This window comes from Suricata suricatta, chromosome 3, assembly GCF_006229205.1.
Source record: "Suricata suricatta isolate VVHF042 chromosome 3, meerkat_22Aug2017_6uvM2_HiC, whole genome shotgun sequence".
Taxonomy (NCBI): domain Eukaryota; kingdom Metazoa; phylum Chordata; class Mammalia; order Carnivora; family Herpestidae; genus Suricata; species Suricata suricatta.
In genome coordinates this window covers 70,199,865-70,227,350 of record NC_043702.1, presented here as the reverse complement: position 1 = coordinate 70,227,350, position 27,486 = coordinate 70,199,865, and the positions used below count along the sequence as shown (strand labels likewise).

Below are 27,486 nucleotides of genomic sequence, written 5' to 3'. Positions count from 1 at the left end.
TTGAAAAGTAGCCTCATCTTTATTGAAGGCCACGTAAAATAGTTAGGAAATAAAAAAGATATTTAGAAACCAAAAGAAAATTTTAATTTCTAAAAGGATGGAATTATTGCTAAATTTTAAGCAGTTTGAGTGTTGTATTAAGATATTAGCAAGATTTCATTCACTGTTCGCTGACAAATTGTTGTTTTACTGGAAAATTGTTATAATTATCAATTCATTTTTAGCAACCTACCAACTTATTCCAATGAATGTGAATTGAAAACATGAGTGAGATTTTGGTCATTTAAACAAAATAACTAAAGGTACTCTTGAGTTGAATGGAAGCCCACTGCTTCACTAAAACCATTCCACAAAGTGACTCTTGCCTAAAATTCTTTATAGTTCATACATACATTTGGTTCTACTAGTCCATGTTCTTCTCATTTTAAGGATTTTGAAATAATTTGCCTTACAGTAACTTCAGTATAATTAATTCAAAAATTCTTTCACAGGATTCCATTTTTTTTTAATTCTCAAAATGCCAAAATACTAAGACACCCTAATAGATGTGGAAATTCCCCAAAGGGTTTTGAATTGTACGCAATTTAGATCTTACCTTGGCTGAACCTGCAAAGAAAAAGAACAGCTATCCAGAAAGACAGTGAAGTGTGATTAGAGCTTTGAGCTTAATAAGTGTCCCTGAAGATTTCAGTTTTGACCTTTGCTATGAGCTGATTCATGATAAATAAGGATTTCATGTATGATAATATACTTCAGCTATTCATAGTATGATAATTTTGCAGTCTAATGCATAAAACTGTATCGGCTAGCTTTGATTATGCAAAACTTTACTGATAATGTATTTTGTAAGATGAATAAATGATTATTTTATAATAATAAGTGCATTTATTCTAGATCCAGGTGAATTTTAAGTTTAAATATTCAAACCAAAATAAAAAGCTCATGACAGCTTTTAATTTTCAATTTTGAAAATAGCAAACTTGATGTGATATTTTTATTCACTTCTAAACCTATGTTCTTTACCATTAGTGCTGCATTATAATTAGCCTGAAAATTTTCTTATAAAGACTGAAGAAGTTATTAATGTTTTCCATATAAATGGAAAACTATGTTTTCTTTTAATAGTTATTGAGTATAGAAGCAAAATTTATTAGTAATATACATGATACATCTAGAAGTAGTAACAAAAGTACTTCCAGTGGAAAGCGATAGCAATATAAAGAATTACAGCAATCATGGTGTTCCTTTAAGTTAAAGCAGGGCTTAATCTGTGCTCTCCAGCAGAACAATACCATGTGCAATTCCTCAGACCTTTATGTTAGTGTCAAATATTTTACTTCTATAATAAAACCCATAATATAGTGTTACATTTTTACCGTAAATAATTAATTATTTTTAAAGAAATTAAAAGAACTAATGTCTTTATGTTTACTATATGTTTTCCACATATAGTTCCCTTCCTATATATTCTTCCTACAAATTCCAGTTTCCATCTCAATCCATTTCCCTTCAATCTAAGCACTTCCTTTAGCCTTTCTTCTGTTCCGTGTCTGCCAGCAACACATTCTGTCAGGTTTAATTTATCTGAAAATGTTTTTATTTCATACATTTTTAAAGGATTTTTTTAGATATTATATTCAGGAGACAGGTATGGGTTTTTTCCTTTCAGTACTTTAAAAGATGTCATTCATTGTCTTCAGCCACCGTTGTTTCTGATGAGAAAACAGACGTCATTTGTATCATTCTTCTCTTTATGTAATGATAGTATCTTGTCTCTGGCTGCCTCTCAGGTTTTTCTCTTTATCTTTGACTTTCAGCAGTTTTACTCTGGCAGGCCTACCTATGGGTTTTTGTGGTTGTTGTGGTTGTTGTTGTTGTTGTTTACTTTAACCTGCTTCGGATTCACTGAGATTCTTTGAATGTTGGTTGGTGATTTTTATCAAAACTGGGACATTTTTAACCATTATTGCTGTAAATATTTTTCTCTTCCCCATACTCATTCTCCTCTCCTTCTGGAGTAACTTGACATTATTGTATGGGTTCCTAAAGCTCTGTTTATATTTTAAAATATTTTTTTCTCTCTATATTCTTCACATTGGATATTTTTTGTTGATCTATCTTCATATTTATTGCCTTTTCTTCTACAGTCTCCAATCTGCTGGTAAGCCCATCCAGTGAATTGTTTATTTCAGATAAACAATATAAAGGTATTTCAGACCTTTTAGAGTCCTCCTCTGACAATTCCAACATCTGAGTTTACTCTGGGTCTGTTTCTATTATTGGGGTTGGTTTGTTTTGTTTTGTTTACATTTTTGTAGGTCACATTTCTCTGTTTCTTCTTATACCTAGCAGTTTTAAGTCATATGCTAATTTTTATAGATCATACATTGTAGGAACTCTGGATTATATTGTATCCTGTTAGGATTCTGAGTTTTGTTGTGGTATAATAAATTACTGACAGATGCTTCTGATCCTGTCAAGATTGATTCTGTTCTTCTGGGATGGGTCTGTTTTAGATTTGTTTTACTCCTAGCCTATGCTTCCACTCTTTGGTATAGTTCTTTGCGGAGATTAAATGCTGAGGTGCTCAGGAAGGTGTGCGGTCTGACTGGGCCGGAAGCCCAGCGTCACCTGGCCTGTGTTCAGCTCTGTCCTGCAGCAGCTACTACACCCGACCTGCGCATGTGTCATGGACATGTACAGCCCAGCATTCAGTTAAGGACTTGGGAGGAATCCTCCTGTAGACTTGTAGAATCTCTTCTCCATAGTTCCCAGTTCCTGCCCCACAGATTCCAACCATTTTGGCATCCCCAAGTTCTCATCTCTCCCTCAGCTCACTAAGTCCCTCACTGCTCTACTTCATGGGCCCAGCTTCCTGTGTCCTGATTCAAAAAATGCCCTCAGGCAGAAAGCCAGGGATTATGGGGCTGCTATGATGGTTTTGTCTCTCAGGGTTTACCTTGTGTTATGTGCTGTTCAGGACCTAAAAACACTTCCTTCATATATACATTTTACAGTTGTGTTTTGTGAAAGGGCCAAGTCCAGTATTAATCTATCATAGCTGAAAACAGAAGGCTGGGCTTAGATTGGAATGAAGCAAATCCTGGCAGGCATTGATGCCATCCAACCAGGCCACGAATTGATAGCAGTGTTTCCAGGGTAAATTTCTGCTGAAAATCAGGGTTGGAATTCATGCCAACCAAGCCTAACTGCCCATCTCCAGCTGGAGTCTGGCCCTCATGGTACCTAGTGATGCCAGAAAATCTTGACCATATCTGTGCTACTTAAAGAGGACAAAAATGAGTATTTGTTATGTTTGTGAGTCATCAAGGAAAAATTAAATTACACCCCTTGCACTTTGTTAATTAATTACAGCATAGATTTACATAATAGGCATTAGACAGATTTTGACCAGAGATAGTTAACATAGCTCCAATACATAAAAGGGAATTTATATACAGAGTAACCCTATTTAGTTCCTTTTTCTGGGCTGATAAATACTAACAAAACATCCAAATCATAATTCAAAGTATGTAAAATATTTTAATATACATCATCACAGAAGGTACAACTAATAGTTGTTTTGTTCCTATTATACAGATGGGGAAAATAATGCTCCAAATAACTAAGTGCTTTTCAAAATCACATTCTAAATGAAGGACTTAGGACCTCAACACAGGCAATCTAACTACAGGTTGTGTGCTTTTTTTTCCTACCTCTTTTGGCATTGGCAATATTCTTAATGTCTATTAAGAAGTCATTAAGTCTTTCCCCCAAGACAGAAATCTCCATCTCACCCTTGACTTCAGTTTTCAAAAGAATCATCTGGCTGCTGTGCAAAAAGTAGATGGGGTAAGGGACTGCTCTTTGAAGCAGACGGAGCACATAGGAGGCTACTAGATGGGCCAGACAAGATGACGAGAATGGACAGGTTCGGTTTATGTAAAATAATTTAGAGATAGTCAACAGAGCTTGCTGATAGATTGGACCAGAAGGATACAGGAAAGATAGAAGTCAAGGATGGCTCTATTTTGTTTTGAGCCAATGTGTGGATAGTCTTCTTGGCACCTATATTTTCTGATTCTAATACATTCTCTACTTGGCCACCAGAGTTATCTTCATTATAAATGTGACCTTATATATGTTGCATTCTCTCACTCTTCTGCTTTAGAACCTCTGCTTTCTGTTCCAAATGTGTGGAGGCAACACAGAGACTACCTGGATTTCACCCACCTCTATCACTTATTACTAATCTCAGGTTCCTTAACTCTGTCAAATGTTATTTAGTAGTGCCTATGCCATGTGGCAACAGTCAAGGTAAATGAGGTAATGCATATAAAACTCTTGACACAGTGCCTGACACAGGTAAACTCCTTGAATAAGACATCGTTTCATGTACAGACCAAACCTTGTCTTATCCAATGCTTGTATCTCTCTGGCACCTGCTATGCCACCTGCAGCATAGTTAAGGATTCACTGTTCATTTGAATGGGTGGTGTGTGTGTGTGTGTGTGTGTGTGCAGGGTTAGCTTGCCCCTAGTAGTGGACAAGCGAGTTAATGCATGGAGCCCTCCCAGACCAAAAGAGACTCTAAGCCTTTATAAACTGGGCAGTAGAAGGATCACTGGGTTGTTAATTTAAAGATTTTTTTAGAGCTTATTAAACAGTATTCATTTTATTCACTTTGTATAATAGTTCATCCTGTAATCAAAGTCCACGAATTTGTTGCTTTGTGAACCATTCCTTTTTTTTTTATTTAATATTTATTTTTGAGAGAGAGATGGGGGTGCATGAGTGGAGGAGGGACAGAGAGGGAGACCCAGAATCTGAAACAAGCTCCGGACTCTGAGCTGTCAGCACAGAGCCCAACGCAGGGTTTGAACTCATGAACTGTGAGGTCATGACCTGAGCCAAAGTCAGATGCTTAACCAACTGAACCACCCAGGTGCCCCCTGAACCATTTCTAAGAAGGTGGTCTTTATATGATATAAGCATAAATTCACATTTAACAAGGATCCTAAACAGTGAGCCAATCAACTGACAGCAGAAAATTCCAACAATGTGATGTTACCTATAAAAGCAGAGTGTAAGTGTATTTGCTTTGTATGACTGTATACTCACTATACAAGAAGTGGGATAGCATATGGGTTCTGAAAGCAGACTGTTCTGTTGACTAGCTGGGTGACTTTAGGCAAGGTGCTTAGCCTCTCTGTCACAACCTCCATATCTATGCGCTTGCAATAAAAATAAATGAATTAATAGGGCGCCTGGATGACTTATTCTGTTGAGTGTCCAATTTTGGTTCAGGTCATATGATGATCCTAGGGTCATGAAATCGAGCCTCACGTTGGGCTGTGCACTGAGCATGGACCCTGTTTAAGATTCTCCTCTCTCTCTCTCTCTTTCTTCCCCATGTCTCCCCCAGTACCCCTCCCCTGCTCGCTCACATGCACACTCTCTCAAATTAAAAAATGTTTTAAATTGAAATAAAATGGTGGTTCCAGTAAAAAAAAAAAAAAAAGAATAAATGAATTCATATATATAAAATGCCTAGAATAGTGCCTGGCACAGAATAAGTACTCATGAAATATGAAGTGCTATTTAAATATAATCCAGTTCTTTGAAAGAATTCTGTATGCACACGTGCACATTTTTGTACACGTATTAGAAAAAAAAGACCAGCAGGAAATGTCAACAGTGGTTTTCTCTGGTTATAGGTTTACTCATAAAATATTTTTTATAATTTTCTATATTTCTTAAAATCAGGAGCAACCATATATTAGGTTTCTTAAAAATCATCAGCCCCACATTACTTGCGACTTCCAGGCTGACACCAGATCAGTCTATTCCCAGCAGCCTGTCTTTCTCTCTGCTCAAGTGTGACTTCTTACCTGACTCAAGAGCACTTACTTATTTACCTGAGCCTCACACCTGCAAATTTCTGACATAGGTAGAAAGGCATAAAATTTGAATCGAAGAAGAAAATGGGAATGGAAAAGTTTTTCATATTAAGAACTTTGTTCTCTTGAACCCCTTTCTGTGCTTCATGATTTCTTTGAGATTAGAAGCATCTCGGCCTCTGCATATGTTCATCCGGAGAAGAGCTCCTTACGTTATATATTTTAGGAGTTTGTAACTTCCAATTTTAGTGTCAGCCAAGCCGTTTTTCTTGTGACAAACTCTTCATTGAGTGTATTGTTAAAACACGGTCATTCCTGCTTTGAAGCCATGTCTTTCCCGCACAGGGAGTTTGCCTGGCGTGACCCCGAGTTGCCCGAAGTCATTCACATGCTGCAGCACCAGTTCCCGTCCGTGCAGGCGAACGCGGCCGCCTACCTGCAGCACCTGTGCTTCGGCGACAACAAAGTGAAAATGGAGGTATGGCCCACCCCCCCCCACCCCCGACCCCGCACCTGGCCCACCCCCAGGGACAGTGCCTTGCCATGGAGCTGTCACGCGCTTATGTGCTTCACACATTACTAGCTGCGATTCATCGGCCATTTCAAAGGGACACTGTGATTCCCGAGACCCCTTTACTTCTTAACCATGCATTTCAGTATTTCCTAGGAGAATCCAAGAGGAGTATATTTCTTAGCGTGCTTTTAGCATCTTCAAATCCTGTGTCCACTCATTAGCTTACTTATAAAACATGAAGCAAAATTCAACTCAACCTACATTTTTAAATCTGTTAGATAAAAATTATGTGTGAAACTAGTGAGCTCATGTACTTTATGAAATTCTGGTCAAGATTGGTGCCAACATGCAATTAAGTCAAGTTACAGAGAATTTACAACTGTTAGTAATACTGAACATAAATGAGTATTTTTTATTTCAGATTTTAAAGTTTTTTGGCATTTATAGAAATACAGTGAGTCATTGGCTATTGACTAATTCCTATGACATACAGATGCTTTCTTAACATTTTTAGCATTTTCCCCCCCTGCAATGGCAAATGGAACTTCGGTGTTTTTCCTCGGCTTCGTATGCAAAACAACATACCAGCTACTGAGCTAAAGGTGGATGAAGGAAACAAAGCCCAGAAATATTTATGTAATGTACTAATTAATTGACAGATGGAAGAAAATTAGGGAGAGTTGTCTAGAGAAACAGTTCTGTGACCCAAATTATTTCAGTCAAAAATCCAATACATACAGCTTTGTTGTGTTTGTGTATTTGCCCATTTCCCTCAGAAGTAGAAGCGTCACCCCTCTGGTTAGGAGGGTGGAGCAGGACTATATTACCTACACCTGGCCATTAATTCACCTAGGCTGCCCTTCCTTTTTTTTAAGCCACAAACCCAGGAAAAGAGCGTCATCTTGGAAAGTATCCTTAATATTTATAAAAGATGTGTTATTTAGACTAAAAAGCAACCTTTTGAAATGATCCGGAGTTGTCCATTTCCCGTGATCTTTCCATAACAGGCTTTTGTTTGATCACTTTTCAATCATGTGTCACTTAGGCCTGGCACCTCATATTTTTCATTCTAGGTGTGTAGGTTAGGGGGAATCAAGCATCTGGTTGACCTTTTGGACCACAGAGTTTTGGAAGTTCAGAAGAATGCTTGTGGCGCCCTCCGGAACCTTGTTTTTGGCAAGTCTACCGATGACAATAAAATAGCAATGAAGAATGTTGGTGGGATACCTGCCTTGTTGCGACTGCTGAGAAAATCCATTGATGCAGAAGTCAGGGAGCTTGTTACAGGTGGGTAAACGGGCGGTCCTGTCCTGGAGGAGATGCTGGAAGCCGTCTAGCCAGTGTCCTTGTGTGGTGGCCCAGTGAAGGAGTTGGAGGTTCTATGTAGGAGATCACGATACAGTGTGCACAGCTGTGACAAAGGCTGAATCTAATTTAATCTGATGATTCAGGGAGCCCTTGCACCGCCACAGGGTCACCCTGACTAGGATCAGCGATGGTACTTTAGCGTGTATCAGCTAACAGAGGTCTCGTGCATGGAGGACTGCTTTTTTTAATGATGCATTCCATAGTAAATCTACTTGTATTAAATAGGCCAGCTCTCCTTTAATATGAAAGTAAAATACACTTAATGGATTGGCTGCCTTCCACTGTAGTTCAGCCAGGATCCAGATCCCTGTTCATACCCCAAATGCTTTCTTGGCCACCGGAGATGCACAGGTGAATAAACCGTAGCCCCTGCCCTCAAGTAGCACTTCGGCTCCAGGGGAATAGGAGTGGTTCTAGGAATGTCTGTGAGAAGCGGCAAGTGCCAGGACTCTGGGCTGCAACCAGGAGCACAGAGGATGGGCAGGGAGGTCAATGTGAAATCAAAATTGCCCTGGAAGATGGGGAGGCCTTGGCTGGGGAGATAGTCTAGTCACAGGCAGAGGCTCAGAGCCAGCATGGAGTATGTGATCGGAGCCTCCAGGAGAAGAGGCATACCAAAGAGAAATGCAGACCTGGTTTGGGGAACTTTTGTGAGGAATTTGTGTCCCATGCAGAGTGGGGGTGTGGCCAGTTTGGGCCTTTAAATGCATTCTTCCAGCAGGCAGCAGAGTGGGGGGGTTGATCTGAAGTAGATGAACATGGCATCTGGGAGGTCTGTAATCTCAAGGTAATAGCGTGAGCTGCATCTGTAACAGAAAGAAGGGGTGGCGTCGGGGCGCCTGGGGGGCTCAGTCACTGGAGCATCCAGCTCTTGGTTTCAGCTCTGGTCATGATCTCACGGTTCATAAGATCAAGCCCCTTGTCGGGAGCTCTGCTGACAGAGCCTGCTTGGGATTCTCTCCCTCTCCCTCTGTCCCTCCCCCTGTTCAGAAAGACTCTCTGTCTCTCCCTTTCTCTCTCTCAAAATAAGTAAATAAACTTTTAAAAAAGGAAGGTTGAGAAGAGGCAATAAAGAGAAACACTTCATGGTTAGGGCACAGCAATCCAATGGGGGGAGTGAGAGAACCAGAGGAAGCAAGTGATGCTTTGTCTTGAGAGATGACGTTACAGCGCTGTCAGCTGGGTTCAAGGGAGCTGGAAGTCCAGGGGAAAGAACAGTTCTGCAGCAGGGCGAATTAATGACACCATAATTTATAATAGAGAATTAGGGGGAAATACTGATTATTCACTGGCAGGAAAATAGTTAAATAAGTGACCGTACATTCACACAGTGAAACCCGACATAAGGACAAATGCATTAGAGCTATCTCTGGATAGCTCTAATATCTGTATATTTATAGATCTATAGATAAATACCTAGGAGCATTGGTGGAATGGTAAGCACAGCATGACACTAGTGGTATAAAGTTTCATAATATGCAGGTTGAGGCTATAAATTATTTTCTGATATACACACATGCAATAAAGTTAAAACTTTTTATTCAAATGACAGAAGACAGATTAAGGATAGTGGTTGTCTCTGGGCAGGTGTGGGGACAGGGAGAGAAAAGGGGTAGAGAAAAGGTGGGATTTAATCCAGCTCTGTTTCTTTAAAAAAGAAAGAAAGAAATCTAAACCAAATAAGACAAAATGTCAAAGCTAGATAGTAGTTACCTGGGTATTTTATATTTGCTATGCTATTTTTCATGCCTGAGATATTTAATTTAAAAATCTCTAACAACATTTTAAAAAGTTAACCCCATTCCCTACTGGTTTTCACGATGAAATTAGAGCTGTGGGCTCTGTCACATATAATTCAGTAACACCGGGGAATGTAGCAAACCATCATGAAACTAATATTTGAGAGGCATCAATTCTCTCATAAGATATTAAAATTTAAAATGTAGTACCCTGTACTCCAAATAAGGTATGAAATTTACATACTGTAAGTAGAATACACTTTATATATAATCTTAAAGTCTGCATTGGACTGCCTGCCTTAACATAGTTTGAACATTAATGCTTTAACACACCTAAATCACAAACCGATTTATTAGTACTGTCTCACTCTCTAATGCTTTGGAGGCATCAAACCCTCTCACACCAAAAAATAAATTATTTACACTTATATATGTATGGCATATATGTATAAAATGAAAATTAGAACAGGATAAATAGAGCAAAGAAGAAAGGACAAATACAGACCTGTCCATTCTAGAGGTCAATGCAATCACTCCCTTACATTAAGCTCTGTAAGGGAGGCTCAGAGGGGACCATGTGTTTGCAGCATTAGTGCTTTCTTTCCCTGTTTGGTGTTTCTTCCCTATCACTGTGAACTTCATGTGTCATTGTCCAAATAGTGTCTCCCAGTCACACCTGGTCACACCTGTGCGGCCAACAAGGCTGCCAACTGATATGTGTGGGCTTCCTGCAAGATCAGTGGCAGTCCAGGGGCAATCTGATGTTAAAAGCATAGCTTCTACTCAGATCTGGTTCTCTTTTGATTAACTAGTCACAGTAAATGTGTAGGTTTTTTCCTTTTCTTCTGTCGCTATTTCTCACAGGAGGAATAGGTCTTGGCTAGATTTTTGTTTCTGAGGTTTTATCCTTGGGTGAAATGGTTACAGTGCTTTTTTGGAGTTTGGGGAATGTATAAGATTTAGTGATAAACAAGAAGCAGGTACATGAAAGTTTGGCAATTTCTTGTTCATTTGAGAATAAATCTGATTTATTTGAAGTAGAGCCAGACTTCACTAAGAGCTTTTATGTACTAATTTGCCTGGTATGTACTCTAGATGTAAGTGCTAATTTAGATGCTTCCCTCCATATTTCCCTCTTTCTTTGTGGATATAGTACTAGTTTCTGAAAATGCTAGATGTCTTAAGACATGGGTCCTAGTCTTGAAAGGAGCATACGTGTGTTTATTAATTCAAAAAGCACTGTTTCCCCAGTAGATCATATTGCTTCCAATGTAAAACTAGCACCAATCTCTCTCTCTTTTTTTTTAAACAACTGCCACTAAGTTTTAGACTTTAAGAAGTATTTTTTGTCCATATTTGTAGGGAAGGAAAAATTAATAATAACTCTATACTTTTACTCCTAATAATTTATACTGATTTATAAACAGATTGCTTATGAAATGTTCTCTTCAAAAGTAGTCTTTGCTTTGGAATGGGAGTGGTCAGTGTGTGAACACTTCACTCAGTTGACATATATAAAGGAGTTGGACCAGAGGACTTCAAAAGTGAATTTCCAGCTCCAGAATGCTGAATGTCAGCCTGAGTTTGATTTGTATATAAACATTATCCAGCTAATATGAAACTATAAAGTCATAATATAAATCTAGCACAGTTATGTGTATGTGCGTGTTGCATGTACACTCGTGTTTGTAGACCAAGATTTATGAAGACAGGAAAAATTATCTGTTCGCATTTTTCAGTTCCAGAATTTAGTGGTACCTCCTCTAAATGATGTTCAGTAATTTTTTAAGAATAACTAATTCGTGGTGTGTTTTAAAGGCAATATCAACTTCCTTGTGCTCTCTCGTTAACTCCTCCTTGAGTCAAATACTCATGAGCCATCCTTAAACCAATCACAGGATCAGAAGAGACCTCAATATAAATTTGTCTCATCAGCTACCCAGTGCCTGAATTCCCCATACAGACTCCACACAATGTAGCCGCCCATGATGTGCTCGGACCCACAGAGATGGGGAGCTCACTGCTTTGTGGGGCTAAGACTGAGCATCAGGATTGTCCAGAGAGCAACAAGAAAACATTAAGTAGGGCTAGAGAAGGCAAGCAAGATAGGCCCTCAGGAGCTCATGTGGCCAAGAAGAGCCTATATGAAATGACTAGTCACCCCTACATCCAGTCTCCTGTACCTCTTCTAACCAGGAAAGTGTGTCTCAAGCTGAACCATTCTCATTAACACATGTCTGCTCCAAACATGGCAGCGAAGTGCTCTGTGACCACATAGCTCAGCATTCCCTATGAGTTGCCCATTCTCTGTAAAGTCCTCTTTGAAAACAGAACAGTATCTTCTAAATGTCAGCGTTCTGCCCACGTCCCCCCGAGTCACGCCGCCCCTGGCCAGCCTCATGAGGTACTTGCCCTTTGCAGGGATGGTGGTGGAGCCCCTCAGTGGAGATTATCATCATCTTAGGATCATGCAGTGATAAAGCACAAGGAACTGACTGCTGTGTTCAAAATGTTGCATTATTGGAAGGAACTACTATCCTCTATAAAACTAAGTAGTTTAATATCCTTAATGTAAGTCATTCAACCTAGCTATTAATCCAAAGACTTACTTTTTTTCTAGTTCTTTCATTTCATTGTGGCATTTTATGTACGTAAATGAAGAAATTTTAGCTCTTCTTTTAAAAGAAGAGCTTTGCTTTGAATGTAATATTGCCCAGCACCTGCATTTCGAGCCACATCTCTATTTGCAGGGGAAAAAAAGGAAAAATACGTTTTGCCAGGTGTGTTTTCTCAAGAGGGTATGGCTGTCATTGTTAATTAAAATGATCCTCTAATATGTAACAGGATTCTTGTATTTTCTTCATCGTGTTGAATATTTTCCAGGTTGAACCCAATGAGCTTTTCTTTTAGTAATTGCTGATCTATCTTGGTGCTTAGGGTGAGATTTTTTTCTATTACAAAGAAACTTTTTGCCTTTATTGTGCTTCAACTTGAAAGCCACATGAAATATGGTTGTTCTCAGTTGAGTAATAAAATGAATGTCTTCTAGGCCACACGCTATGGGTGGAAAGTGGGAACATCTTGTCACTAGAAAAGATATGTTGAACTCATTTGCTCAAGATAATTAAATAGTGTTTCTAAGCCAGGAAATACGAGTTTTGAGTTATTGAGCATTCTGAAAGCATCATTTTTTAAGAACTATAGAAATTGGTATTTCACAGAATTCAGAGGCCTACCTTTTTTTTTTTTTTTAATGCACCAGATGTCCCCAAACTACCACACTTCTATTATCCCTATTAACACTGGTGTTAAATACCAAAAAGTAGCCTTTGTTCTTGAATAATAACAGCCTTTGTTTAAACGATTGCTATATTCACATTCTTTCCAATTTAGCAAGTGATTATTCATCCATATGGCTAAGTAAAATATTTCCACAGTTATTTTAAAAAATTTTAGATGCTAGCAGTGGATTTCAGATTCTATGCAGAACATGAAATTAGGTTTATTCCCTTACTGATCATTAGCTCCATATTTCTAATTAGGCAATAAATTAATAAGAAAATGATAGTCATGCACTAAGGAAAGGTAGATGGGCCAGGCTAAAGTTTAGCAAACAGTAGGATGTCCTATAAGGAGCTAGAGCTTAGTGGACATGCATTCAGCCATTTGGAATGTTAAGTACCATTACAGGATGCCTGAAATAATTTACTAAGCATGTCCCCTTGGTCTAATTTTTACACCTTCAAAACAGTCATTTGTTCTTTGGTCCAGAAAGGAGTTGGCTTATTACTTTCTATCCTGCTTTTTGTGGACCACTAGAGCCATCAGGAGCTCATGGGTATATTCCAGAAATCTAGCAACATCTCTTCCCAATCCTCAGCCAAAGTCAGTAGGATCTTTACTCTTGGCCCACTTTTTAAAACAGGAACAACGGAATCATGTGCTTTCTTATTCACTGAACATCTCACACCATAAAAATTGATAATAAGAAATAAAATGACAGGTTTAGTTGATAACAAGACACAGCAGTGTATTATAGATGGGACAACCCCTAATTCAGGGTCACAGAACTTTGAACTGGAAAGGGCCTTAAAGAAGTCTTCCGTTCTGTCTCCCATTTTGTAGATAAGAGACTGGGGTCCAGAGAAACTGAGGCCTGATTGGGTTCCTGGTGCTCAGGCTGGAGCTCTCGCTTCCTCTGCCTCTGGCCCCTCCCCGGCCATGTAAAGTGCTGAGCTGATGCACGGTCTGGGGATGCACTTGCCCATTTTCAAGCATCATCTCCCTGATTCTTTCAAATTACCACCAAAAGAGGAAAAAGGGAAAAAAAGACATATCCTTTACTCTCTGAATTTCACCTTAGAGTACAGAGAAATATGTTTGAACTTGGCCACTAGCACAGTCCCATCAAACTACTGATCAGGTATAATCATAAAGTGTTAGGTTGCTTAGGAAACATGAAATGTGATTTTCATCTTGTAACTATTTCAAGATTTATATTTCAAGTATGAGCATATTGGGGCGCCTGGGTGGCTCAGTCGGTTAAGCCTCCGGCTTCAGCTCAGGTCAGATCTCACGTTCGTGGGTTCGAGCCCCGCGTCAGGCTCTGTGCTGACAGCTAGCTCAGAGCCTGGAGCCTGCTTCCGGTTCTGTGTCTCCTTCTCTCTCTGCCCCTCCCCCTCTCATGTATCTCATGTATCTCATGTATCTCTCTGTATCAAAAATAAATAAAACATTAAAAAAAAATTCAAGTATGAAAGGATTCAACCTTATAAGTAGAATATGACCTTTCATGTGTAAGCTGCTTTTTTTTTTTTTAATGTTTTTAATTTATTTATTTCAAGAGAGAAAGACAGCATGAACTGAGGTGGGACAACAGAGAGATACAGAACCCTAAGCAGGCTCCAGGCTCTCATCTATAAGCACAGAGCTTGATGCAGGGTTCAAACTCACAAACTGTGAGATCATCACCTGAGCTGAAGTCGGACACTTAACCAATGGAACCACCCAGGTGCCCCTTATATTTAGGCTTCTAAATGTCAAGCAAAATGAAGCAGTCAAATGGGGAGTCACAGAGGTCTCTATAGAACTCAGGTGGTCAGCTGTTGGTCAGAATAGAAATTCTCAGTACGAGAGACCCCATAGTGACACATGCACTCAGTATATTAGACGGCGAGTATATTTGAAAAAGATGAGGGTACATGATGAAAATCTAAAAAGAAAATGCCCAAGAGACCCCAGCTCAGGTCCCTCAAGTACCTTGCAGTTTCTGAGTCTCTAGGACTTCACATGACTTAGGACTGGAGGTCCTTTTGTCTCTAAGCTTTTTCGGCTGATAACCCGACGACAAGGTTGAAGATTGAGTGCATGTGGGAAAGCACATTCCTGGAACCCATCAAAGCCCGCGTGGAACACATCACTTCAGAGGCTTTTTCTCAGGCAAATCTCTAGGGCAGTGCATAAGTGACCTAATTCTGTGCCAGAGGCTGAAGTACCCTGCAGAACAGCCTGGGTGGCCAGGTCACTGCCCTCCCTGCCACGTCTGGATCACTGATTCTCTCGGGAGGTTTTTCCTTTATGGGACCTGCTCACTTTTACAAACTCACCCTGACAAAAAGCACCATCTTTTACATTGCTTATGGGCAATTCTCAGTCAGCATTTCTGAATTATAAGCTGATTTATTTTCAGTGGAAACACTTTTCCAGGATACGGAGGACTCTGCAGCTACATTATATAATTAATCCTCTCAACTGACTATGAAGTTGGAAAATTACCTGAAATAAAGAAGAATATATTGAAATGTAAATGTGACTCTGTAAACGGATCTCTAGAAATTGATAGATCTTTTCAAAGATGCTGTGATCCACCTTTGTCCCTGAAAAATCACAGAAACACAGCCTAACCCTTATGTTCTTTAAAGACACTAAAGATCTATCATTCATGTCTGGCGGGGAAAGAATTTAAACAGCAGGAGCAATCCCTTCAAATTGGATATGTAGGCTGGAGCCCCACTGTGTGCAGCTCAGGCCATCATCAGCCCTGCACTGCCCCTGCAGGGGAGTCTCCTCCCACACCACCTAAGCACCCCTTCTACTGCTGCCGAAACCAGAGGTGGTACCACTATGCCCAGAGCTGGGCGTGAGCGAGCTTTTCCATGTCTGACATGGAGTGTGCATAACCTGTGCGCAGGAAATCACAGGGAGCCACCAGGCGAGCAAGGTAAGGCCCACCCAGCTGACCAGGCCAGGTCTCCCTGGGGGACCCAGCCTTCGGGGCAGCTGGAGTGCCCACCACCTAAGTAGGCAGCTGTGCCGGCTAGCAAGGAGGGCAGCCAGCCTGGCGGCAGGGCAGGAAGAAGGAAGTCACGAGCTGTGCCTTTCACCCAGGCCCGGGACTGTACGTCCGTCTGCTCAGGGAGTCCCTGCACATGGTTCAGCAACCCCTGCTGAGGCAATAGCATCTGAGGAACCCTGGGAGCGATTATACACCACCGTGACGTTTGTTTCCTCGGCATCTATCCAAAGGAAGAAAAAAGGCTTTTCTAGGATTAAAGACAGTACTTCTGTCCCACTCATAATAATTGCTTTCCCATTATTTCAGTTTCATAATTTGTTCACAGCATTCCAGTCCTGGTGGAAAACTTGAGTGATTTGCCTGAAGCCACAAATGGTAGGCATTTTTCACTGTACTTCTCTCTTCTTGCTGCCCCTGGATTTTCTCATTCCTCACACACATGCCAAACTGGGGCTCAGCTTGGATGCTCCCCTCCCCTTGCATCAGGCTCCAGATTCTCTTCACAAGCACCCACCCTTCCTCTGTGCCTTCCCATCTCCTCACTCCTTCGGGTCCTCATCACATTCCCTCTACAGTGCTTCCTGGGGCACAGGCTGTGCCCCTCCTGGTCCATCAGCTTCTCCGTCCCTGGCCTTACACCTGTCCCTGCCTTCCACACTTTCCCCCTGGGCAACTCTGCATCTGCAGCCCCTGTCTTCCCCTTCTAGGCCAGCCCCAGCCTGCTTGCTTCTCCCTGGCTTCTGCCTTTCATACTCCACCCCTGTGCAGAAAAACATCCAGGGAGAAGCAGCCTGGTATTGGGAGTGACTGGGTTCTGGAGTGAGATCCACTTGTTTCCTTACTGCTCTATGGCCCCAGACAAATCCCCCCTCCTGGTTTACCAGCTTCCCAGTGGTAAACACAATACCTGCTGCTTGGCGTTTTCATGAGGATAGATGTGGAGTGCTTAGTGCAAATGACATGCGCACTGTGCTCGGTGCTCTTCCTACTCTTGGGTGCTCTTTGATGGCTGCCTTGTGCTGTGACCATTTGTGGCAAGGCCTCTGAGAGCAGAGGACTCACGTGTCTCCCTTTGATGCTGCATAAAATGAACAGGTGTCTCTACCAGCACTTTCCAATACAAGTATAATGTAGGACACATTAATTCTGAACTTCCTAGTCGCCACATTAAATAGGATACAAGAACAAGTCTTATTTATGTTAACAATGCAGTTTATTTAACCCAATTCTTCTAAAATAATCACTTTGGGGCACCTGGATGGCTCAGTTGATTAAGCATCGACTCTAAATTTTGGCTCAGGTCATAATCTCATGTTTCATGGGTTCCAGCCCTCTGTTAGGCTCTGCACTGACAGTACAGAACCTGCTTTGGATTCTTTCTCTCCTTCTCTCTGCCCCTCCCTGGCTTGCATTTGCTCCCTCAAAATAAATAAAACTTAAAATATAAAATAATCACTTCAATTTATAAGAAATATAAAAATTATTGAGATGTTTTGCATTCATTTTTTTCATACCAACGTTTCATACTCCGCTGTGTATCTTACATGTCTAGCAGATCTCAGTTTGGACTAGATATATTTCAAGTGCTCAACAGCCACATATGGCCGATAGCTACTCTGTTGGACAGCACATGTCTATACCATGCTTGGGTATGAGTAACATGCATCTGAAAGGCATGAGCTGTATAGCTTTAATGGACAGGGAAGTAGGAGGCCATACTGTGACCAGATGCAGTAGCCATAGACTCACGACATTTCTCTCCTGCCAAGAGAAAGCCTTAGAGCTTTATAAAAACCGTACAGTGTTAGGAGAGAGCTTCAGGGGAAGAAATGGAGAGGTGTATTTGCTAGATCATGACTATTTCACCCAAACACTGTCTAGGGGAATAACAACGGAGGCATGTGCAGGAGCAGGCAGTAGCCCAAGGTTCAGAAGCCCACATTCCTGCCTTATCCACAGACTGAGTTTGTGAGATGCACACACACCCTGAAACCTGATCTTCTGTATTTTCACTCCCCACTTTCCAAGAATGCTTGCAGGGTAGGTATCTCAACACAAGCCTATTCCAAAGAGCACACAGATGCAGAATGGCCCCGGGGGGGGGGGGGGGGGGGGGGGGGGGGGGGGGGGGGGGGGGGCGTGGCGGGGTGCAAGAAAATTCCAGTGCATGCCCTGTGGTGCTGTTTGAAGTGTGCTAGCTCTTTAGGCTATTATATGTTTCTTTTTCCAATGTCCACAAACGTTTGGAGGTGGGGGGGTATAATTAGGAAACTGAAACATTGAATGCTATATAAAATAAATTGTTTTAGATTTCTTTCATGCCAGAAAGGAAAACAATTGTATAAGCTGCTATATATTTATGCTACCAGAGAAATAATGTTGTTTGGTTGGTTTTTAACATCAGTTAAGACATACGTTTTTCAAATAGTGCCATTATTTTACTTAATCAGTAAAATCGGTTTCTAATTTGACTACAAAATTATCAGTCAGTTGTTAGAATAGCTATAAAGCTAGCTTTAAGTATGAGCTCTTTCAAAATTCTGTAGTAGTATCTACGGGAAATAGTGTTTTAATTACTTTATTCATTCTTTGTGGGGAAAATGAACTTTCATCTCATGGTAGTATTTCCTTGCAATTACTAGTTACTCATAATTGTGTGTACTTTTTCCTGTGGTGGAGAATAAGCAGCTTTTTCTACAACAATATGCATGAAATTCTCTAATATATTTTCTAAATTAGTTCGTATGTGTATATTCTTAGTTCTCACAACAAATAGCTAATTGCTTTAAATTAATAAAACCTCAAGCTTCCTTAACCAAATTATAGTTTATTTTTAACTTTCTCTTTAGAAACCAGGAGTATGCTACTAAATTTTTTTGAAGCACATTAGGACCTCAGGAGTTGGAGGTTTATCATGTTGATAGAGAATGCTAATCCTATAGCTCTCTATTTTCTCAACAGTCTTGCTACATCTGGGAGTTGGTGTATTTTCTATTCATTACTTACTGTTCTAGCAGCATTCTTCCTGACCCATTAAATGAAGCCCTAGACAGACTAAGTGGAAAGAACATTGTTTTATTACTACTTTAGTGAGGTGGCATACACACTGGTATTATTAGCTGCTCTCAAGAATGTTGCTTTTTACTTTGAGCAGATAAGCCAGATTAATCATTACATAGCTAAGGCTTTTAAGTTTAATTGGACCTTCTTCATCCAATATTGGTGGATCGGAACTGATTGTTTAGTCTTTCCATAACCTTATTTTTGAAATAGAAGGTGGGGAAGAAGAAAGATCAGTGTCCTATGACTTGCACTGATACTCAGAGTGGCTAGTTTAAATCCATACCCAGTGTCGTAGTTCTTTGTGCTACATGGTAAAGGGCAACATAACCCAGTGCCGGATGATAAAGCTGCCTTGGTGGGGGTTCTCTGAAAGCCACAAACTTAGCAAAAATAGAATTTTTCCTTTTTTCGGGTCAAGTATAATTTTGAACATTTTTTGAGGTTAAAGAAAGCCTGTAGTAGACTGGTTTTGTGATCAATAAGTCATCTCAGTGGACCAAAAGGTAGCATAGTCACCTGGTATACAGAAGGGTTACATATTTTTAAACAATCCAACATTTTATAAATGGGCAACACTGAGCTATTCTTTTTCGCAGTTTTGAGGGTTTGGAATTCTGGCACAGTAACTTAATTCTTCTGTTTCTAGAGATATGAATGAAATGGGATTCTCCTATCCTCAGAGCTAAGATGGTAGTTTCAACAGTCATCTCTTTTGGTTTTCATATGATAGGCAAGCAAAACAATGCTGGCAAATTCTCTTACAGATCCAAAACATTATTGTGATCCTCTCCCCATAGTTACAAACCTTAAAGACACTCCTGAATACTCAGCTTAAGAGAGGGCATGAAGGGGACTTAATTTTGAACTAAGTCTGACAAACAGGAAGTAAAAGGGAAATCCAAAAATAAACACATGCTATTAAATTGGATCCATTAACAAATATTTTTGAGCACTCATTATGTGTTTTGCATATGTGTACGAGACATGTAAAAGAATGGTTGATGGTAGAGTGTTTGTTCCTCATTGTACTTGCCTAATGAAATTAAAATTAAATTTAGAAATACAAATACTCATCCTTTAAAAAAAACAACATGTAGAATTTCAGTCCTACAAAATAATTAAATGGGAATTTATTATTTATTAATTTATTTTGTGCAGCTTGACTCTAAGTTACTATATATAAAGCACACAGTGCTTTGCACAGAGCAAAATCACAGTAAATGGTATGTTACTATTGTTTATATTGACCTATGAACAGTTGTGCTGTTCAATCCCATGTAGACAAGGGCTAATAGTAAACTGTAGAATGACATATAACTCCATTGATCATTCTAAACGCCTGATGAAAGAAAGAAAGAGAGAGAGAGAGAGAAAGAAAAAAGGTAGGAAGGAAAGAAAAGAAAAGAAAAGAAAGAGAAAGAAAGAAAGAAAGAGCAAGACAAAAATTCTTGGGGATTCAGGGAAATCCACAAATCTAGGAAATAGTCTCTTAACAGAAGTAGCTCTTAGCAGGAGCCAGAAGTGGAGGCAGGAACCATGAACAACGAGATTTGCTGCCAGCGATCAGAGAACTTCGAGGCATCAACTCCTAGATCCAACCTGCTAAAGATCCACCCCTCTTCTTAGTCATATACTCACATGTGAGACTGTGACTCACACTACTTCATTTTCTGTAGCTATATATGTAATTTATACCTATAGCCTATAACGTAATGAGCTTTCCTTTCCATAAGCCTTGTCTTACAGTTAACTTTACAAGAACACATTTATTCCATGAAGTACAACGTAGCGTATTAGAAAATGCCGCTCTCCCCCATGGTTGAATTCTCTGGAGTAAGGAATTTGAAATCGTATTATAAAATTTATAGGGGGGTTAGGAAATGACCCTTGCCACCAAGAGCACCTGGACTGTATGCTGCGCTGTGACTGGCTCAGGCCCCGGCAGTATCTTGGGCTGAGGATGGCTGTCCTTGTGAGCAGAAGTGTCAAAGCCGCATTCGTGGCAGCCTCTCACTCCCCCCCACTCCCTTCTAGGTTTCAACCCTCTCCTTCTTCCATCTTCTCTCCCTCCCCCATCTTTGGGGCAGGACAGACCTCCAAGGGCTCACTTTTAATTGTTAGCTCCCAGGTCCCACCCATGGTTATCAGTCCTCTGATACCTTTTCCCTGAAACAGTGCTTTTCAAATGTCCTTTAGACATGAAACCCTTTTTTCAAACAGAAATGCACAGCGCACACCAGTATTGACAACAGATAAGTGTGGAGCCACTCTGGGTAAATCGGGGTGGGGGTCTGCTACCTGTTCTCCCTCCACACCTCCATAGCTGCCCTGAGAGAGTCCAGTGAAACCTCCAGAACACAGGTAACAAATCTCCCTAAGCTTAAAACCTCCCTGGATTAAAACCATTTTCTATAGAAACATGGCCAATTTTATCAGAATCCATGGAGAAATAACACTGCCTTAAGAATTTAAGTTCATTTCATAAGCACCCACATATGCTACACTCTTTACTAGAACCTACCTATTGTGTGCCATCTATTATATAAGCAAAGGTGGAGACAAGCTTTCAAAGACAAAGCAGTGTCTTTACTTTCCTGATTCCAAACTGTCTAAATTCCCCTCCCATTTGGGGGCTGACTAGATGAACCACTGCTGAGCCTGAGGTGAGCTATCCCACCCCAAAGAGTAAGAGCAGAGAAAGGGCAGAATTCCTTCAGGGCCAAGGGAAACCCATCCAGCCGGGTCCAGAAGTCAAAGCCAAGTGAAAGAGGGAAGAAACGGGGTACAGGGCAGAGCTGAAGGCTTTCCCAGCCAGAGCCCAAGCTCCAGCCTCCATTACCGACCACTCCCTCGACAGTGGGGTAGCTCAGGGCAGACCTGCAGGGAAGGGGTCCTCTCTTGGCTGAGAGTCAGAGTATCAGTTTACTCTCTTCATTCCTAGTCCTTTGTCTGTAGTTCTTCCCCCAAAGGAAAAGCTCCTGTCAGCACTCCCACACCTCCCTCTTTTATGAAGGTCCCTGTGGTTTCTCCCAGCCCTGAGAAGGCTGAGCAGACAGTCTGCAGTCACCATGCACTGGAGGCAGAGTGTCTCCGACACTGCTCATCAGTCAGGTTCACAAGCCTGACTGCTCCCATGGAAATGGGCGATTTTGCCAAGTCCTTCCCCTTCACAGCGCCTCGAGCATTTTTTGTGTCGATAACTCCAAAAGCATTGTATGGGCTTTTGAGCATCTTGTCAATGATACATCGGGAGTAGATGGCTCTGAGGGCCCTCAGGACCTTGGTGCCAGCTGCCCCCCTCTCCTCTACCTTCTTATCTCTGACTTAGGAAAATACACTGATGTGAGAGGGTCATAGAGTAGGTGTAATCTTGAATTTGCTCTGATTTCTTGAAGAATAATTATTAGAAAATATGTGTACTCTAACAATTTAACCCACCTCATAGTTGACACAGGAATGAAGATGCTCAAATAGGCTTACAATTTAAATAATACTTGAACAAGCTTAATTTATGGTCTGTTGTCCTGGCAAGTGACCTAATCTGTTGTTAGTCTTGCCTATATCCGAAAGGAATGGCAGTAACTTGCACATGGTAATAAAATTCATAACAGGGCCCCTGGGTGACTCAGTCTGTTAGGCATCTGACTTCAACTCAGGTCATGATCTCACGGTTTGTGGGTTTGAGCCCCACGTCCGGCTCTGTGCTGCAAGCTCAGAGCCTGGAGCCTGCTTCCAATTCTGTGACTCCCTCTCTCTCTGTCCCTCCCCTGCTTGTGTGTTCTCTCTCTCTCTCAAAAATAAACATTAAAAAAAACTTTTTAACTCTCAACATAGACATAAAAATCTTTAAACCTTATCTAAATGAGGAGGTGAAGCAGATGTAACCACCCTCTATATATTGTACCGCAAGCATATTCAAGCTGGAGCTTCCCAGTACGAAAAGGAAGCATGATGTAGAGATACATGTCAGTCTTTTGACCTTATCTAAATGAGGAGGTGAAGCAGATGTAACCACCCTCTATATATTGTACCGCAAGCATATTCAAGCTGGAGCTTCCCAGTACGAAAAGGAAGCATGATGTAGAGATACATGTCAGTCTTTTGAGAAAGGGAATTTTTTTTCCAAGTACTAAATTCTAAAAATGGTTTTGTCACACTGAACATTGAGTGTAAGGGATGATGCAATGAATGACAGCTTTACGACAATCACAGATGTGTTATGTTTGTATGTTTGTGCCCCTCCCCTCGAAGAGTAGCTCTAATTTACCCTGCAGAAGCGACAGTCATCTTGTCTGATAGATACATCGGCTCTAAAACTTAAGAGATGAACTGTTACGGCTTTGTAATATGCTGCCAGGAGCTCACATATGTTCACTCAACATTTATTAGAGGTCCATCCCCTGCAAATTTGATTGCAAATTCAGACCATAGATTAGATTTGGAACAGAATGAGTTCACATCTGATATGCTTATTTTATTCCTAAACCTGCAGGATCTCTAATTGATAATTTGATTTTTTAAATCTCATTTTTTTAGGAGTTCTTTGGAATTTATCTTCATGTGATGCTGTAAAGATGACAATCATTCGAGATGCTCTCTCGACCTTAACAAACACTGTGATCGTTCCACATTCTGGATGGAATAACTCTTCTTTTGATGATGATCATAAAATTAAATTTCAGACATCACTCGTTCTGCGTAATACGACAGGTTGCCTGAGGTAAGTTCTTTGTTCTTTCCAATTAATTCTTTCATTAAATAGCATATATCATGGTTCAGTTGATTTTAGGAGGATTTACTTCATTTTATTAAAATTTACCTACATTTCCGAGTTTGTTTCAAAATGTAGAGCATTGGACTCTTATCCTGTGAGTTAAACATCATGAGCACAGACTAATGGCCTGAAAGACATTTATCCGATAAATGACCCTTCTGTAGATTAGTAAAAAGGGCCCTTTCAGTCTGAAATTACTGCCAAAATTCCAGTGTTTTCTACTTTAACAGCATTTTTCTAGTTATCACATCCTGACTGCTAATGTGTTTACAGCCTGGTTTTTGTTTAAATTCAAAATGTGATGGTTAAATCCTTTCTGTTTTTAAAAGGTACAAAAAGGTGTGTGGTTTAAACAATCATTGGGTTTGAGTTTTATAAATAAATGAAAATGAGCCCAAATACTATTCTTAGTCATTATCTTTAGCATGTGAAATTTATAAAGGCTCCTTTAAGGATGGACAGTAGTGCTCATTATTTGCCATTAACACTCATCAGCTCAGTGTCTGCCCAGTGTCCCAGGCTTACAGCGCTCTGGGAACCTGAAGCAGAAGCCTTGAGCGAGTGGCTTCCTGCCCCACTCTGAGCCTCAGCTTCCTCGTCTTTACAATAGGGGAAATAACACCATCTCCCCTTGTGAAGAATCAGCTCCATGTAAAGTGCTTAGTGAAGTATCTGACACATAGTGAGTGCTAGCTAACATTTAAGCCATACAGCCACGCATCTGTGTAACAGAGAACTTGAAAGATGGAGAGGTAGCCTGGGCTGCTGCTGTGAAGCCTTCCACTACTGACAAGTGACTGTCAGCCCCCTTGCTGTGGGTGGATGACAAGAGTCAGGATCCTGGGAAACAGACTATCTCCCTAAGTCAGATGAGTGCACCAGACAGCAGTTTCTGTCCCCTACTGATGATTTGTGGAAGGAGCACCTCATCCTCTCTCTGCTCCTGGCTCTGGGGAGGCTGTGGCCATTCCTCAGCCAGCCTGCTGGGCTTCCCAGAGGCAGGACACACCAGTCAGGCTCCCTCGGTGGTTCAGGACTATAAACATTTGGTGCAAATGTGAAATCTTTTCTCTCTGTGAAATCAGTGATGAATAAGACAGACAGGGCTCTGCTCAATAGAACCATATTCTACTGAGAAAATCAAACAAGAAAATAACAATGCATGCCATGGTAATGTAGGATTTATTGGGAGAGAATTTTGATGGTCAGGTGGACCCTCACAGGAAGTGAAATTAAAGCCTAGCTTGACATACCATCAGGAGCTGCTCATCTGAGAGTGGCGTGGGGGTCAGGACATTTGTTCTAAGTGAAGGAAAGGAGTAGTGTGAAGGCTCTGGGGCAAGAATGGGCTTATGGCTAGAGCTTAATGGGCAAGTACCAGATTATGCAGGATTTTTGAAGTCAGAGGAGGGAGTTTCTACTTTATTCCAATGCCTTGGGAAACCAACAGAGGGCTTTAATCATGGGAGTGAGGGGATTGGAGCCTGGCTTCAGCGAAGACTAAACAAGGGCAACAGTAGAGACTAGAGGCCAAGGCTGCTGTGGTGATCCAGGCAGATGATGACGGTGGCCTACACCAGGTGCTGGAGAGAGGTAGGAGAGAGGGGGTATTTTTGTGGAAGGAGAATTGACAGAATTTGCTAATGGATTAAATAGAGGGGGTGGGAAAAGGAAGGAGATAAGGATAATACCTCAATTTTTGGCAGGATAAATTGGGAACATAGGGAGAAGAAAGGGTAGAGGTTGAACAGTTGAGAGCTTTGGCCATGTCCATTTTGAGTTGTCTATTTAGTTTTCCATGTGGCAATATCAGGAAAGCAGTTGGATAAAGGAGCCCATAGTTGTAAAGAGGGGTCAGCCTAAAGATAGACATTTAGGAGTCATGCGTGGATCCACAGGTTGTATTAAAGCCAGGGGGCAGAAGAAGACCACCCATGAGACTGGAAAGATAAGACAGGAAGGGACCAAAGTAGTCCTGAGCACTCCAGAGGGTCCTGCCAGCTGAAAAGACTGAGAAGGAAAGGGAACAAGGTGGAAGGAAAACCAAAGAAGTGAAAGGTCCTATGGGCTTATAAAGGAATGGCAGCTGTTGAGTGATGCTGAGAAGTGACACAAGATAAGATCAGAGAAGGGACCACAGATGACATTGTCTCTCTGGCCCCAGGAAAACAAAGATGAAAAGAAAACTCATTCCAAGTCCCCCTTATCTAGCCTAAGTTTTTGTAAAATCTCAGGTTCTTATATCCTAGAACCTTTGCTATGTAAGACATAAAACAAGGTAGATCCTTAATATGTGGTATTTGGGGTTGTGAGTTCAAGCCCCACTTTGAGTGTAAAGATTATTTAAAAATAAAATCTTAAAATAAAAAGTTTCAATATGATGAGATCTAAAGCAATTTTCAGGGTTTTTTTATATTTGAAAAGATGAGAAAAAGTATAGTATAAGCAAATGTCCATATTTAACTTGAGTATTTATACAAGAAGTGACATTAATTCTGTCCATTCAGGAAGCATTTATGACCACCTACTACAGGCAAAACATAGGTACTTGGGCAAAACATAGGCAAAACCTACTATAGCTACAGGAGTCTACTATACCTGGAAGCCCAACAAGGGAAGTAAAGCATGTCTAGAAATAACCAGAGCTAACTGACATCCCAGGCACTTTTCTAATTGCTTTATATGGAGTATCTCTTCCTCACATGACTATGAGGTGATCAGTGTCCTCCCCTTTATATATATGTGGAAACTGAGGAAGATAGCCCCCAAAACAACTTTTTAGGAGGTTAGAAAGTAGGGTGTCACCGGAGGGATACAGAGTTCAGATGCTGCTGCTCCGTTCTTTTTGGGTTGACAATGGGAAGATAGTTACTGTGAGCTCTCGCGATGTTAAAGTGCCTCCTCACATGGGATCTGCATGGTTGCTGCCTGCCATCGGTTCTCTCCAATGTTAAGATAAGGCTCCTTGGCTAAGGAGTCAGCTGTTCATCTCAGCAGCTCCCACGTGTCTCTGCCCATTCAGGAACCTCAGCTCTGCAGGGGAGGAAGCGAGGAAGCAAATGCGCTCCTGTGAGGGGCTGGTGGACTCGCTCCTATATGTGATCCACACCTGTGTGAACACATCCGATTACGACAGCAAGGTCAGTGCTAGTGTGGCCATGCAATGGGCGTGATGGCAGATGACTACGGCTGCCTGACACTGCTTCTTGCGTGCCATTGGTTCTTTCTGGGATTCTTGAGCCTTTCCTCCTCATTAGGCCACACTCCAGATTAAGGAGATTCATTTAAAAATTACAAATTAAACAGGGACATGACCACTTAAGAAAATAGCCTTAGAACCATGAAAACTGAGGGACTCCAAGTGACCAAGGACTTAGTACAGGGTGGCAGGGTCCTGACTTTCTTTGTGGTTCTCCTGGGCTAATTGTCATGGTGACTGCCCCTGTTCCCATTGCCCCCAGTCCTGTGTCCCCTGTGGCTAGACTCAGACCTATCTGTATTTGAGTATTACTGAATAAACATTCCTGGTGGAGGTGCTATAATCCACCACCCTCTCTGCCCTTCTTGCCCCAGTGCAGGCCACTGTCCCCACCCCACACCCACAGGGATACCCTTTTCTACATCCCCCATCTTGCCCTTTCACCCCACCCTCTATTGCCCTGCTGATTAGTCTGTTCCCAGTCGGAGCACCTTCTGCTCCCTTCCTGTTTTCCCTGCCCTTGCCCCAGGAGCAGGGGCTGAGGAAGGTGGCAAGAAACAGAAAGGAGGGACTCTATAAGTGTCAGGAGTTCCAAGTGGGTGCTGTTCAGGATAGGCTAGACAAGGAGAGGCCA

The 27,486-nt window shown here is 41.2% G+C and overlaps 1 protein-coding gene across 6 annotated transcripts in view; it reads left to right on the top strand.

The window, feature by feature from the left end:
- PKP4 (plakophilin 4) overlaps positions 1 to 27,486 on the top strand; it is a 235,752-nt gene that overhangs the window by 188,317 nt on the left and 19,949 nt on the right. For all 6 annotated transcript variants that reach the window (XM_029934537.1, XM_029934536.1, XM_029934539.1 and 3 more), the window contains 4 exons: positions 6,246 to 6,378; positions 7,488 to 7,701; positions 23,416 to 23,599; positions 26,676 to 26,793. In XM_029934537.1, coding sequence (XP_029790397.1) covers positions 6,246 to 6,378; positions 7,488 to 7,701; positions 23,416 to 23,599; positions 26,676 to 26,793 — 649 coding nt within the window. The remainder of the gene's footprint in view (positions 1 to 6,245; positions 6,379 to 7,487; positions 7,702 to 23,415; positions 23,600 to 26,675; positions 26,794 to 27,486) is intronic.